This window comes from Syngnathoides biaculeatus, chromosome 5, assembly GCF_019802595.1.
Source record: "Syngnathoides biaculeatus isolate LvHL_M chromosome 5, ASM1980259v1, whole genome shotgun sequence".
In the NCBI taxonomy this organism is placed as follows: domain Eukaryota; kingdom Metazoa; phylum Chordata; class Actinopteri; order Syngnathiformes; family Syngnathidae; genus Syngnathoides; species Syngnathoides biaculeatus.
The window spans coordinates 3,329,591-3,344,895 of record NC_084644.1 but is presented as its reverse complement, the minus strand read 5'-3'; the positions used below and the strand labels follow the sequence as shown (position 1 = coordinate 3,344,895).

The window sequence follows — 15,305 nt, the reverse complement described above, 5'->3', positions numbered from 1 at the left end:
TATCGAGCCTGGATTGGTCGCCGCTCGATAGTGGGAAACATACACAAGCAATCATTCACATCACATTCACATCTATATTTCATTTTCTCTTGAATGAACCTCACACTAGAACCTGACTGATATGGAATATTTTTTTTTTTTTTTTGTCAACATTAATCGGGCACTCTAAATTGCCCCGAGGTGTGATTGTGAGTGCAGTTGTTTGTCTCCATGTGTCCTGCGATTGGCTGGCAACCAGTTCAGGGTGTACCCCGCCTTCTGCTTGTTGACAGTTGGGATAGGCTCCAGCACTTCCTGTGACCCTCGTGAGGATAAGCAGCTAAGAAAATGGATGGACGGATGGATGATTGATCTTAGTCTGATTTTTTTCTATCTCAGACACGTTTTTCTTATCCACAGTACGTGTGTCGCAAAGATCGCTGCATCCAACGTTAGTGTCGCAAAGTGAGCTGGAACCGATCCCAACCGACTCGTCGCCGGCCAAACGCAAGGCCCAGGCCCATAACAGACAACCGTTCGCACCTGTGGTCAATTTAGTCTTCACACGCACGGTTTGGGAATGTGGGAGAAAGATGGACGACCCGCATAAAATCCAGAAACAACACAAGAAATTGACACTGAGACTCAAATCTGAACGCTTTCTATTGCGAGGCAGACGTCCTGAGAGAAAGCATTATTATCTATCGAAACTCAAATATTTATTGTCAATCTTCAATTCTAGCGTAGCGACTGGAATTCACACAAAGTTCACGTTCAGATGAGCATTTGAACAAATGCAGCCGTGGTAAAAAAAAAAAAAAAAATGTCACGACTACTTGCAACAAACCTTGGTCAGTTCTTTATTTTGAGCGGTACAATTTCACATTTAAAGTGGCCAAAAAATGCTGCCTGTCTGAGCAGCATGGTTATTTTTATCTATAAGTTTTTTGTTGTATATTTAAAGCTGTTCATGTGTGTGTTAGCTGAGTCACTTTCACCTCCACTCAGTGATTGATAGCAAAGAGGGGCCCCAGCCAGGTCTGCTTGAAAAAAGGCTCTGCCTGTGACAGTCTTGTGACTCTCTGGCCTGACAGACACCAAAACAACAACAACAACAACAAAAGTATGTACGATAACTTTACAATTGATTGACGGCCTCTATCAATAACTTTCAGTCGGGAAAATGTTGGACAGCTTTTGAATTTTTAACAATAATCTGCAGCAAGTAAGAAAACACACTGAGCAAAAATAGGACTGCAACGGCAATTTTGTTTCCATCTTGTATGAGCAAAGTTCAAGATTTTGTCTAAAAGGCCTGTTTTTCATCCAATATTTTTTTATGAATTTGTCCAATTCTGATGGTGGCACGGTGGAGCAGCTGGAAAGCGTCGGCCTCACAGTTCCAAGGTCCCGGGTTCCATCCCGGACCTACCTGTGTGGAGTTTGCATGTTCTACCCGCGCCTGCATGGGTTTTGTCTGGGTACTCCGGTTTCCTCCCACATCCCAAAAACATGCAGCATTAATTGGACACTCTAAATTGCCCCGAGGTGCGATTGTGAGTGCGGGTGTTTGTCTCCATGTGCCCTGCGATTGGCCGGCGACCAGTTCAGGGTGTGCCTCGCCTCCTGCCTGTTGACAGGTGGGATAGGCTCCAGCACTCCCCGCGACCCTCGTGAGGATAAGCGGCAAATAAAATGGATGGGTGGATAAATTGTCCCTAGGTGTGACTGTGAGTGCGGCTGTTTGTCTCGATGTGCCCTGCGATTGTCTGGTAACCAGTTCAGAGTGTACCCTGCTTCCTGCCCGAAGATTTCTGGGACAGCCTCCAGGACTCCCATGTCCCTTGTGAGGATAAGCGGCAAATAAAATGGATGGGTGGATAAATTGTCCCTAGGTGTGACTGTGTGTGCGGCTGTTTGTCTCTACGTGCCCTGCCATTGGCTGGCAACCAGTTAAGGGTGTACCCCGCCTCCTGCCAGTTGACTGCTGGGATAGGCTCCAGCATTCCCCGCGACCCTCGTGAGCATAAGCGGCGAAGAAAATGGATGGGTGGACAATCAAATTTCAGGCTCTTTGTGCTGCAATGCCAAACTCCCTCGGTTCTTTCCGATGACATTTAACGAGCTCACCATTTTCCCTCCTCTAACTGGTCGGTCGGTCGGAGCAAAATTTTGTTCCATCCAAGTTTGGTGAGCAAAACACATGCAGCAATCTTTGCACATTAATACAGTGCATCATGATTATGCAGTATATCTTATTTACATTCTTATTTCTGGTTAAAAAAAAAAAACAAATGGATTTTGAAACGCTGCGAATGACGTAGACGGCGAGTTGCGTACTGTTCTATCTTGTGTGGAAATGGTTTCCACGGCAACGCGTGGCAATCCCAGTTTCGAGCGGCGCCACGCACGAGTACACGCAGACGCGGCCGGCGAGCAGCCCCTTTTTTAGGGAGAGAAGATGGTTAATCCCATGAAGTGCACTCAAAGGCTTGACTTGTCCAACCTGTCTGGTAGCTCCAAGAGGCGTCTATTTTTAGAAGGGGGGAAGGAAGGGAGAAAGGGAAAAGCAGAGGAGGCACACACCAAGATTCGTTTTTATTGATGTTTTTTTTGGGGGGGGTTGCAGATGAGTTACAATGGAGAACGATTGTAAGCGGCGGTGTGGCTCGGAGGAACGGAACCGAGCATTAAGTGTCACGAGCGCTCGCCATTCGTACCTGCAAGGGAGGGCAGAAAGGGGCGAAGTGGATGGCAGAGAGGAGGCGGCGAGAAGGGAGGAGTGAGGCTCTTCTCCCTCTAAGAGCATTAACCGTCGAGTGTTCTGCCGGTGACAGGGCTGTCAGGGTCAGATGGCCGCTCAGCCAGTTCGCACCGGCTCACCGAAGATCCTCGGCTGATACCCTCGTGCCAAGCCAAGCGAGCACCTTCCGCACTCGCCCGCCGCTTTCCGCTCATCTATTGTTTTTTTTTTTTGTTGTTGTTGTTGTTTTTGGGGGGCCGGCGAGGAGCTACAGGTGGTTGCGCAAGAAACGTCGAGAATATAAACCTTCTCGTGGACGTCGTGGGGAACACGACCCACCTGCGCCGGGAAGCTCTCACAAAAAGCGGTGAGTCGAGAACTCTCACGCGGTGATGTTTTGTTGTTGTTGTTGTGGGCGAACTCCCGGCTCGCTAACTTGGCAGCTTGTTGCCACCTCCAAGCGAGTGCGTCACCGCACAAAGACGGATCGGGGGCTCCTCTTGCGTAGGTTTGCTGTCAAAAAGGAGCCGACGAGAGGACGAGCAGCCTCTGAGACGTCGGAGCCGAAACGCGGCTTGGCAGCGGTTTGTTTGACTACAGGAAAAATCATAATAATTAAAAAAATATATATATAAGTGAACTCCAAAGCCTAAAATAATATAGAGGTGGGAGAAAGTACACACACGCACACACAGAGATACCAAACTTGCTTTTTTTTTTTTTTTTTTTTTGCGGAACCAGCCCTGCTAATATATATATATATATATATATATATATATTATATATATATATATATATATATATAGAGAGAGAGAGAGAGAGAGAGAGAGAGAGAGAAGAGAGAGAGAGAGAGAGAGAAATTCTATATAAATCTAAAAAATAAAGCATTTGTACAGAACAACTTGTTCTATAGAACTTTGAATGTGATTTTTCTACTTGGCTCCTAAAGTTCTATAGTTCTTTAGAAATTGTTTAAAAATGTTCTCTAGATTTTTTTTAGCAGGGAGATTGGTATCTGGTTATTAAAAAAGGGGAAAAAAACTTAAGTGAACTCCAAAACCTAAAATAATAAAGTACACACACGCACACAGAGATACCTAACTTGCTTTTTTTTTTTTTGTAGAACTAGCCCTGCTAATATATATATATATATATATATATATATATATATATATATATATAAATTCTATATAAGTCTATAGAATTTGTACAGAACAACTTGTTCTATATAACTTTGGCTGTGAATTTCTATAGAAATTCTATAGGACTTGGGTCCTAAAGTTCTATAGTTCTTTAGAAATTATTTAGAAATGTTCTGGTGAACATTTTTAGCAAGGAGATTGGGATCTGTTTATTAAAAAATAAAAAAGATTGTCAAGTCAACTCCAGAGGCCAAAAAACGAGAGACGAGTATCTGTTTTTTTTTGTTTGTTTTTTTTTTTTTAAAAAAAAAGCTCGTCAAGTGAATTTAAAAGCTCAAAATAAGAAGAGATGGCAAAAAAAAAAAAAAAGTGCACGCACACACCAGATACCAAACTTGTATTTTTTGTAGACTGGTATCTGGTTTGTTTAGAAAAAAAAAAAGCTTGTCAAGTGAACTCCATCCATCCATTTTCCAAGCTGCTTATCCTCACAGGCGTTGAGAGAATGCTGGAGCCAACTGAGCGTAAAAGACTGGCTACACCCTGAACTCCAGAGACTAAAAACAATACAGAGGTGCCAGAAAGTACACACACCAAATACCAAACTTGCATTTGTCTTTCTCTGCAGAACCAGATTGGTATTTGGTCCGTTAAAAAAAAAAAAACAAACTCTTAAAGATACTCAGGCACAAAAACAAAGTCTGTCAATTACATGCATTGGCATTAATACTGCATAATATATTTTGATAACCTGCCATGATGTTTAAAAAAGAAAGCACACAAAATAATTTTGACAGTGTTCATACCAAGAAGAAAAAAAGGTTTTTATGCCATTAAAACAACATAACCAGGTTAATGTTGTGAACTGACTTTTGAAATTATTAACCCGTAACATTATCCATCCATCCAATTTCTTTGCTGCTTATCCTCATGAGGGTCGCGAGGAGTGCTGGAGCCTATCCCCGCTGTCAACGGGCAGGAGGCGGGGTACACCCTGAACTGGTCGCCAGCCAATCGCAGGGCAAATGGAGACAAACAGCTGCACTCACAATCCCACCTCGGGGCAATTTAGAGTGTCCAATTAATGTCGCATGTTTTTTTTTTTTGGGATGTGGGAGGAAACCGGAGTGCCCACCCGGAGAAAACTTACGCAGGCGTGGGGAGAAAATACAAACTCCACACAGGTGGGTCCGGGATTGAACCCATGTCCTCAGAATTGTGAGGCCAACACTTTACAAGCTGTACATCTGTGCTGACCCTGTAAATTATTATAATTATTAATATTTGAACATTATCTTCTTTAATGTAATGTTACCTGTATATTTGTTTATTTTTATGGATAAAACTGAAATTTTCAACACAAGAAACTGGTGGTTTTTTTCATTGATACTACACAACAGACTGTAGGAGTCCGCAACATCACATAGTTCCTCTAAATCAGGCCATGGATGGGGAATATCTTGCTATAATAGGACATCAATCAATCAATATTAACCTCTTTTGTCTTTTTTTTTTCTCACATCGATGTCACATTGCCAAGGTTGAAAAAAGTAAGTCTATTTCGAGAAATTGAGCAGAAAGCATAAATCTGTATTTTTTTTCAATGTCTGGATTAAGGGGTAAGCGATAAGAAAAAGAAATACTCCGGTAAAGTACAAATACGTGAATTACTACAGAAGTACAGTAACCGGGTATTTGCAGTCACGTACATGGCATGCACATGCGTCAACTTCATCAGGCATTTAGCACATCTTTATTTTCTGTTTTGTTTTTGTCAACGTGACTCAGGACAGCTGCAGCGCAAGTATTTGTCTCCGTCACGTGTTAATTGTGTGTCATTTGTATGATGTCTTGCTGCGGTCTCCTCGACGCACAGTACACAAAATGCATGTAACTCTGCAGCCGTTTGTGTAGGTTGGTGGAGAAGCTCGGCCAGTGATTCCTAATCATCTACTGCGGCGCATAAATGTGTCGTTACACGTGTGGAAAATTTCACTTAATTGATACTTTTTTTTAAATTTACTACAAATAATATATTTTTGCACATCTATCTATCTCAGCTACATATAGTGACAGACGAAGCAATTAAATGCCTTTCCAGCAGACGGCAGGAGTTCACTTTATCAATATTTCAGTAAATGTGCAGCACTTTTTGTGACATTTTACATGTTAGGTGGTGTGCCTTGAGTTTTTTCTTCCACTTTTAAACTCCCTGTAATTTAATACAAAATAAATTGGACACACCACCTTCATACGTGCAGCCTATGCTGACATATCTCTCTGTTTCAGACAAGAAAATAGATCCCCATAAAGCTTCCAGTGGCTGGATAAAAAAAAAAAAAAAAAAGACACCAAGCTGTTCTATAAATGGTGGCATCCAGGGAAGATACATTTTTCAGGTTGTAGTCATAAATACTGTAGCTAGCTAACCACACGCTATAAAAGTTGATATGGGCCAAATAATTATGACAAAGTAACTCCCAATGCTGCGGAATAGCCACTGATGGAACGAAGGTGTTCAGTTCTCGTCAAGTATAATCCATCACTTAGCCACGGCCAAAATATAACAAAAACTGAAATGGCGAAAAACTGTTTTACGTCATAATCTCTGCAACTGATGACTAGAAAGTTCTCAAATGTCTGAATTTGCTTGAAGAGGGTCTTTAAAATCGTTGCCTTGGCTCAACAAAGATAGGAAAATATTGAGCTAGGCGGGCCGAGCGTGGCTCCGTGTGTTAATGCTCTGATCCATTTGTAACTTCTTTGGGTCTTGACCCAGCTTATGACAGGAAAACAAAGCCGCTCAACCGTGGCCACGCGGGTTTGCTTGTTTTCAGTTTTGCAAATTGCAGCCAAAATATTATTCATATTTCATACTTCTACCAAGGGTGACTGCCCAGGCTTATTTTTAATTTTTTGTTTTGCATTCATTGGGTCACTGTAATAGATGATAGGTAAATACTGTGTCAATAAAGACTGGAATATAGCTATCGCATCAAGATAAAAGTATGTAAATATTTTTTAGCCGGGCGTCTCTCAACAGTCAACGTGTTCAGTGGCGAGCCGGTGATTCATGTCGTGTTTTGTGTATACTCAGTGGAATTTGTATTTGTATAAGATGGTATTCAAACTCCTCAACATTGGTTAGATTTGCTCAATGTAAAAATTCCATCATTAGAAAGATAATAACGTTCCATTTTGACACCGTGAGAGGTGAAAAAAGTAAATAACTCGACTTAATGTTGTTTATTAGGATTGTTCTTTGTCTTATTAAAAGCTAGTATTAAAAATGCTTCCTAGAATGATGTGGCTATACACACAGTAGTCAGATTTATTTTTTCTTCGATTAATACCTCTCCGAAAGTCGCAATCAAAGCTGAGCATTATTATTTCTGTTGTAATTATTATTATTTTTTCATCCGGGTTATTACACCGTGTGCTTCCCATGACCGGCGCCTCATGTCCCGTGGCTGTAAACTACTACGATAGCAAATAATCTGCGACCACATCACAAGATAATGACTAAATTTAGATTGTCCACGACCCAGAATAGACGACAGTGTTGTGGAACAGTCAGCGAGTGAGTAATTTGCCATGTGACCGAGTGCTTGTCGTGTGTTGCCAGAGGTGAAGAGGTGATCCCGGATTACCCTTTCGTCTTTCCTGGGCTGTTTGTCTGAGTCTTTGCGCACGTGAATCGCTCCCCGGGCCGGGAGCGATTCACAGTCTATCACATTGCTACACTTTGATCCCATTATGTAGTGGAAAAGGTATTCTCAAATCATGCAGTTTTAGTGGATGAAAATGTATACAGGGAGTCCTCGGGTTAAGACTTTACGACGGCCATCCCCCGTCCGACATTTTGTCTGGCTAATAATGCTCGTCCGTGTTTGTGCGCTGGGAGTATCTTCGCATTTTTCGCCCTCTTTTTTTAGACATTATGGCCCCAAAGAAGAAAGTTGTGTCTTTTAGCGATGCTTCTGCAGTCAAAAGAAAATCCATTACCGTGGAAACGAAGCTCAAGATCATAAAAAGATTGGCGATAGGAGAGACGGCAACACCACCAAGGCTTCAGTCGGTCGACCGTGGAGACAATGATTGAAGACCGAGCCTGTATCTTATCGCGTGTGAAGGGTTCCGGTCCTATGTCGGATACAATGATCACAAAACGAGGTTCTTTGGTACTTGTCGAGATGGAGAGGATTGCGGACCAGGTTCCTTGGCAATAGCTAAGCACAGCCTCCCCTTCTTCTTCTTCTTCTTCTTCTTCTCCGTCCACCTCTCAGCGGTAATGCTAAGTACGTCATCTCGTCTATTTCAATGTATTTGATTGTTATACAAAGTATTTTGATGTAAATTCTGACTTTAATGGCGGAGTCCGACTTAAGTCGAAATTGGAGTTAAGTCGCTACTGTAGGACCAGTCGTAGACCAAGGACTCCCTGTACATGGAAGTGGGATTGACCAGAAATCTGCAATTACATGTTGTTTATTTTTGTCTCAACAGAAGCACTGGTTGATGGCGTTTTTGCGACAAAGTGGTGACTACTGCCACGCTCAACACATGTAGACCCCACCGATGATGTATTTGTACCATGCGGCTGCGGGACCCTGAAGCCTGAACAAACGAATTGTGCCTGGCCTAACCAGCCGTCTGATGGGGTAAAAAAAAAAAAAAAAAAAAAAAAAAAAAAAGTCGAGCCTCAACGTTTAAGTGGAGAAGGACTGGAAGAGCTTCTGTCGCAGAGCACGAAAAGACTCAAGAGGAGAGGTTATATCACTTCTGTAATATTAAAACACAGAACTGACACGTTGTCGCCACCTGGGCTACGCAAAACTGATGGGGTAAAATCTTTTCCACAAATTGCAAATCTTCTTTCTTGAATTTCAACATTTACATCCATCAGTTTCACCCACCGAAGACTCAACAGCTGTACGGCTGAAACTAAAGGTGAGAGATTTCATCAATTTGGTGAGCACTTCTGGAAATCTTATGATGCTGTTTTTAACTTTGCGCTAGCTTTTTGAATTTGAACTCAATGGGCCTTTCAAACCTGTCGATCACTCGTACAATAATAGCCAATCAGATAGCCGCATTGTCTGAACCCCTGGCTTGACACGCCCCTTTCGCCGTATTGTCCCACAAGCAATGCTGGTTGTCAGTAGCGGGCGCTTGGAAAAGTTAAAGTTCTGAAGAAAATGGTCCTCAGATGCACTTGGGGAACGTGCAATTCTGATGAAATATATCCTGCTAGGTTACGCAAGGGGCCCGCTTGATTCCTTTTCTAAAGCCTAAAACACAGTTGACGAAGTTTCTACGATGGATTAAGGCTCGCGGAAGACCGCACGTACAACTAAATGTGGACATTAACAACAAACACAAGGCTGTAACTTCGAAGGTAAGTGAGGGAGAAGTATCTTCTCTGGTCTCTGAGTTTGATTGAATTATTATCAATGCTTTATACGTACATTGCAGGAGAACAAATTTCACTTTGTTATCGTATCACTGACCTGCTGAATGAAGAGTTAGTGATACGTAAATGCGCCATGCCATGCAAGAGAAATGTCTATTTGCCCATTTGTATCACTTTGGACTTTTAAGACAGAGCACTGGGTTCCATTACGAGCCAACTCAAATGAATACACCCTCTCACTTTTAAAGACTACAATGATATTACTTGTGATCTCTCACCCTGCTTTACACGCGCAGTACGACTCCACAATTTTATCCTGTTAGATTTCAATATGAGGGTTGTGAGGCGTCAAGCTTTTTTTGCGTCGATCGCCAACGTTTCGCTGTAACGCTGACATTGCGTCCTGCTCAGTCCAAAATCTTGATTCTGTGTACATATCCTCGCGTGAAATAGTGGAGACCTCTGTGTAGAAATCTCTCGGGCAAGTCTGACGCATTTGGCAAAGAACATACTGCAATATTATCTGGAATACCCGATAGAGAATCGACTTCAAACGTGTTCTGTTCAGTCGCCATTTTAGAAGCTTGTGGGACATGGCTAAGGGGGCGGAGCTTAAGCTCGCCATCGGAAAGGTCCATTCATCGTGGCTGTTTCTCCATTGTGGCCCCGCACGTCCATTCATCCGTTTACCGCCACTTGAACTAAAATAGTAGCTGCCAACACGTTGGGGCACGCAAGGCATCTTTGATTACAGAATTTCAGATTCCATTCCAAACTGTTTAGGCACTCCTGTTTTCTCATTGTACTGTATTTGCACAGAAGGCTGCGATTAGACAGAATGCCACGAAATGCTTTTCTTCAACATTTTGTATGTTTGAAATATTTTGGTGCCGTATGCGTGGTTCATCAAATCATAGTTTGTAGTTTTGGTCTTGAAATCTATCTTTTGTGATCGCAGTCCTGGAACTTTTCCGTCGAGTCCGGCATAGTTCTAATATCCGACTTCCAAACTGTAAAGGTCAGAAGTCTTCATTGGACAAATCGTGGGCCAAAGTCACAGCGGTCATCATGAACCGTCCAGCTCCAGTGGAACTTTGCCACAATAACATGCGATTTCTCATTACACATAACCCAACCGACAACACACTCGGCTCTTTCATTGAGGTAAGAGTCCACGTGTCAAACAACGATACGTACTCTTATTGGGAACCCGAAACCAGCAACTGAGTTGACCTACTTTTTGCGTTGCAGGACCTGAAGCGATTCGGGGCCACGACAGTGGTTCGAGTGTGCGACATCACATATGACAAAACGCCACTGGAGAAAGACGGCATCACCGTGGTGGTGAATGAGAACGAACTTGATCCTTCGAGCACTTTACATCCAACAAATGAGCTCACGGCGGTTTCCGACTTGTTCTCATTTAGGACTGGCCCTTTGACGATGGCGCGCCGCCCCCAAGTCTACTCGTTGATGACTGGCTGAGTTTACTGAAGAAGAAGTTTCAGGAGGAACCGGGATGCTGCGTGGCTGTTCACTGCGTGGCCGGCCTCGGAAGGTTCGCTGCACGTTCAATCGCGTTCACATTTCACACATCATCATAGATTTGCACACGAAATTGCACCGGAATTCTCAATCACATTACTGGATTTCATGAAGGTACTGTAATGTACCGTAATTTCCGGACTATAAGCCACGACCTTTGCCACACGCTTTCAACCCTGCAGCTTACGCAACGATGCGGCTAATTTATGTGTTTTTTTTTTTTTTCTAACGGCCGCCAGGGGCGCTCAAGCAGAAAAGGTAAGAGTGAGACAGGTGGATTATTTGTTTAATGTGACTTCGCGCTTTGTGCATGAATAAAATTAGCATGGACAGACCCTTGTCATGGAAAATGCAAGACAAAATGTATTTGACACAGCTTTCAAGTTAAAAGCAATTGAGCTTGTAGATAAAGAAGTATGTGATGTTTTCATTCAAGACTGAGCAGTCTGATTTCCGACACATTCAAATGAGCAAACCTATGGAAGTAAATTCGTGCCGCCTGGATTTTAATTTGAAATGCCACAGAAAACAGGATTTGAATTTGAAATGTAAAGTGATCACATTTTCAATAGTTGTATTTCAGTGTAACTTTTCAATGTTAACAATTCAACTGGCTATAATTCAACCGTCTGTGCCAGCAGGCAGGGTTACTTCAGGTCAGAACCGAACACCCAGCCAATCTAGTTACACTTTCTTAGTATGTACGTCACGTGACTAAGAAAGCGTAACTGCGATTGGCTGGGTGTTTGGTTCTGACCTGAAGTAACCCTGCCTGGTGCCACAGATGTTGCATTTCAGACAGCAAACTGGAGCAACTATTGAAAATGTTATGACTTTCCATTTCAAATTCAAATCCTGGTGGTACTAATTTACTTCCTTAAAGAAGGAAGTAGAGCTGTTGCACATAACCTTCGCAAAAACGAATCGATGGTGAGACGCTGGAAACGGCAGCGGGAAGAACTGGAGCAATGTAAAAAGCCGAAAAAAGCTTTCAGAGGTAATAAAAGCGGGTGGCCCGAACTTCTTTGTAAACATCTCATGTTCAATGTGGGCACATCCATCTTATAGACAGGTGCCGTAATTTCCGGCCTACAAGCCACGGCTTTTTTCGCACGCTTTCAGCCCTGCGGTTTACGCGGTGATGCGGCTAACTTGTGCATTTTTTTTCTAACGGCCGCATGGGGGCGCCCGACCGCAAAAGGTAACAATGAGACCGGCGGAATATATGTGCCGAGGAAGTGACTTTTGCTGGCCCTATTAGCGCTGCGTTCCCGTTAGCGCTGTGCTGGCAAGTTGCTGCTGTGTTACTGGCGTGTCTCAGTGATATTTCTCGGTCCTGTTAGCGTAAGCGCTAGCGTTAACCTCTTTCTATGTACTGTCTTTGTAAATATCTGGTGTTTTTTACAAATGTACTCGGTGACGCTTCTAACCAGGTGTGCTTTGTAGGCCGGGAATTACGGTATGTACAAAATGGTTTTTCCTTTGAAAATGTACTGGATGAGGCTTATGATCAGGTGCGGCTTATAGTCCAGAAATTACAGTGAATAAAACAGGCCTATAGCCACCTTTGTTCGATGTTGATGAGGAATCTAGCAGACATGACTGTGCTCATGCATGTTGACGCAGGGCACCTGTGCTGGTCGCGCTGGCTTTGATTGAGAGTGGAATGAAGTACGAAGACGCTATTCAACTCATCCGACAGTTAGTATACCGCAACCTTATTTTTACTGCACGAAATACAGTATGCATTATTTGGAGAAACTAAATGGGATGCATCTAATAATGTGCTTTTTAATTTGGAGAAAATGACTTCTTGTTTGGGCGGCGCGGTGCCTCAGCTGGAAAAGGGCTGGCCTCACAGTTCTGAGGTCCCGGGTTCACCGCCTGTGTGGAGTTTGCATTTTCATGTTTCCTCCCACATTCCAAAAAACATGCAACATTAATCGGACACTCTAAATTGCCCCTAGGTGTGATTGTGAGTGCGGCTGTTTGTCTCTATGTGCCCCGCAATTGGCTGGCAACCAGTTCAGGGTGCGCCCCGCCTCCTGCCCGTTGACGGCTGGGCTATGCTCCGGCACTCAACGCGACGCTTGTGAGGATAAGCGGCAAAGAAGATGGATGGACTTCTTGTTTGTTTACTAGCTAAATATGTACAATGTTTGACTTTCAGAGACATACGTTTCCATTTTAGATTTTTAAACGGCAACATTGTGATCGCCAAATTCTGGTCCGAACCATTTCTGCGTTCCAGGAAGCGTCGGGGAGCCATCAACAGTAAACAGCTGACCTACCTGGAGAAGTACCGACCCAAGCAGCGACTCCGCTTTAAAGACTCCCACACCCCCAAAAACAAGTGTTGCGCTATGTGAACAAATCACCCATTCGGACAAAAGAAGAAGGCTTGCTAGAGTTGCCCCTGTCGAGCCCCCAATTTCATTTTTGCTTTTTGTTGCCCTCCTTCCAATGCAAGTCACCGTTTTCCCGTTTGTCGTAAAATTGGTAAAGAAGAGTTATGATATTTTGGATGTGATTTTCAGTCAGATAGACCAGTTATGAGAGAGTGGAAAAAGTGAGCAAGTCCGATTGTTGAGGTTTGGCTGACGTTGCCGGGTAACAGACAAGACGGATCATGGAAGAAGGGCGAGTTAATCTTGCAGCGTGTGACCCTAAATATATGCTAGGACACCTTATTTGGGGGGTGGAGGGTTACAGATGTTCTATATAATTTATTGACACCTACATTTCTGATTCGTCCCAAACTTGCTGACTTTAAACAATTCACAGGGAAGGAAAAGAAGAAGATGATCTTCCCCCGGATGTTTTTTTTTTTCTTTCTGTTTCTCGCATGAAAACCTTCACGCCGAAAGCATGTCGGTACCCATAAAGCCTTCCCTTCTGGTTTTCACAACCAATTAATTGTGTGTTTACATTTCAGAGTGTGCATTTTGTTATCCATCTTTAACCGATTGCTAATGTAGAGGTTTTTTTGGAATAAACGGTATATAACGAACGCAATCGTACACGTCTATGATCAAAAATGCCTGAAAGGTGTGGACTAAATGTAAATATAAAAAGAGTATTTGTTGAGTTAGTGTCTCAGGTGTCTTTCTTCCACCCCACCCTCATTTGGTTGATCCAACAAATTCTAATTGTAATTGGCATTTTTAACAACTGTATTTTGTTAAAATAGTGCTTGTTTGTTGGAGCCAGACCAAAAAAACATTCCAGGTATTGGCCCGTGTCACCTTGACTGGGTCAGAAAAATGGTCAAATGTTGAGACAGTTTGTATTTCAAATCTTTATTACTTTCTCAAAAAAAAAAAAAAAAAATTGAATTACTTAACAATTCAAAAATGCTACATTGTAATCAAGCCTTGCCTTTGACCTTGCTACAGTAGGGGGTCACTTGATATAACCCTTCAAGAACAAAAGATGATTGTCTTTTTAATTAAGCCACACAATCAAGTTATGGGAAAGAGTAATGGAGGCTAGATTCAGGACAGAAGTAAGTATCTGCGAGCAACAGTATGGTTTCATGCCTAGAAAGAGTACCACAGATGCATTATTTGCCTGTGGAAAAGTACAGAGAAGGTAAGAAGGAGCTACATTGTGTCTTTGCAGACCGAGAGAAAGCCGATGACAGAGTACCAAGAGAGGAACTGTGGTACTGCATGCGCAGGTCTTGTGTGGCGGAGAAATATGTTAGAATACTACAGGACATGTATGAGGGAAGCAGAACAGCAGTGAGGTGTGCCCTAGGTGTGACAAAAGAATTTAAGGTGGAGTTGGGACTGCATCAGGGATCCGCGCCGAGCCCCTTCCTGTTTTGCGGTGGTAATGGATAGGCTGACAGACGAAGTTAGATTGGATTCCCCTTGGACCATGATGTTCGCAGATGATCTTGTGATCTGCAGTGAAAGCAGGGTGCAGCCGAAGGAACAATTAGAAAGATGGAGGCACGTACTGGAAAGGAGAGGAATGAAGATTAGCCAAGTAAAACAGAATATATGTGTCTGTGAATGAGATGGGCAGAAGGGGAAGAGTGAAGCTCCCGGAGAAGAGATAGCAAGGGTGGACGCTTCAGATACTGGGGGTCAACAATCCAGAGCAATGGAGAGTGTGGTAAAGAAGTGAAAAAACGGGTCCAAGCGGGGTGGAACAGTTGGCGGAAGGTGTCTGGTGTTCTATGTGACAGAAGAGTCTCCGCTAGGGCGAAGCGCAATGGTGAGGCCGGCCGTGATCTACGGATTAGAGACGGTGGCACTGAAGAAACGAAAGGAAGCAGAAGTGGAGGTGGCAGAAATGAAGCTGTTGAGGTTCTCGCTCGGAGTGACCAGTTTGGATAGGATTAGAAATGAGCTCATGAGAGGGACAGCCAAACGTGGATGTTTTGGAGGCAAGGTTTGAGAGACTTGGATGGTTTGGACATGTTCAGAGGTGAGAGAGTGAGTATGTTGGTAGAAGGGTGCTGAGGAAGGAGCTG

The 15,305-nt window shown here is 43.2% G+C and overlaps 1 protein-coding gene across 1 annotated transcript; it reads left to right on the top strand.

Moving 5' to 3' along the window:
• The first annotated feature begins 2,753 nt into the window (after nucleotides 1-2,753).
• LOC133501365 (protein tyrosine phosphatase type IVA 3-like) lies at nucleotides 2,754-13,893 on the top strand. The gene is made up of 7 exons (XM_061821073.1): nucleotides 2,754-3,089; nucleotides 8,371-8,814; nucleotides 10,296-10,441; nucleotides 10,529-10,621; nucleotides 10,705-10,835; nucleotides 12,449-12,523; nucleotides 13,074-13,893. The coding sequence occupies exons 3-7, from the start codon at nucleotides 10,346-10,348 to the stop codon at nucleotides 13,189-13,191; spliced, it is 513 nt and encodes a 170-aa protein (XP_061677057.1). The 5' UTR covers nucleotides 2,754-3,089; nucleotides 8,371-8,814; nucleotides 10,296-10,345; the 3' UTR covers nucleotides 13,192-13,893.
• The last annotated feature ends 1,412 nt before the right edge of the window (nucleotides 13,894-15,305 follow it).

Coding starts and splice junctions, on each gene's coding strand:
- LOC133501365 (XM_061821073.1), top strand. CDS start 10,346: ATGAACCGTCCAGCTCCAGTGGAACTTTGCCACAATAACATGCGATTT. Junction 10,622..10,704: donor AAGACGGCATCACCGTGGTG/GTGAATGAGAAC, acceptor GTTCTCATTTAG/GACTGGCCCTTTGACGATGG. Junction 12,524..13,073: donor GCTATTCAACTCATCCGACA/GTTAGTATACCG, acceptor TCTGCGTTCCAG/GAAGCGTCGGGGAGCCATCA.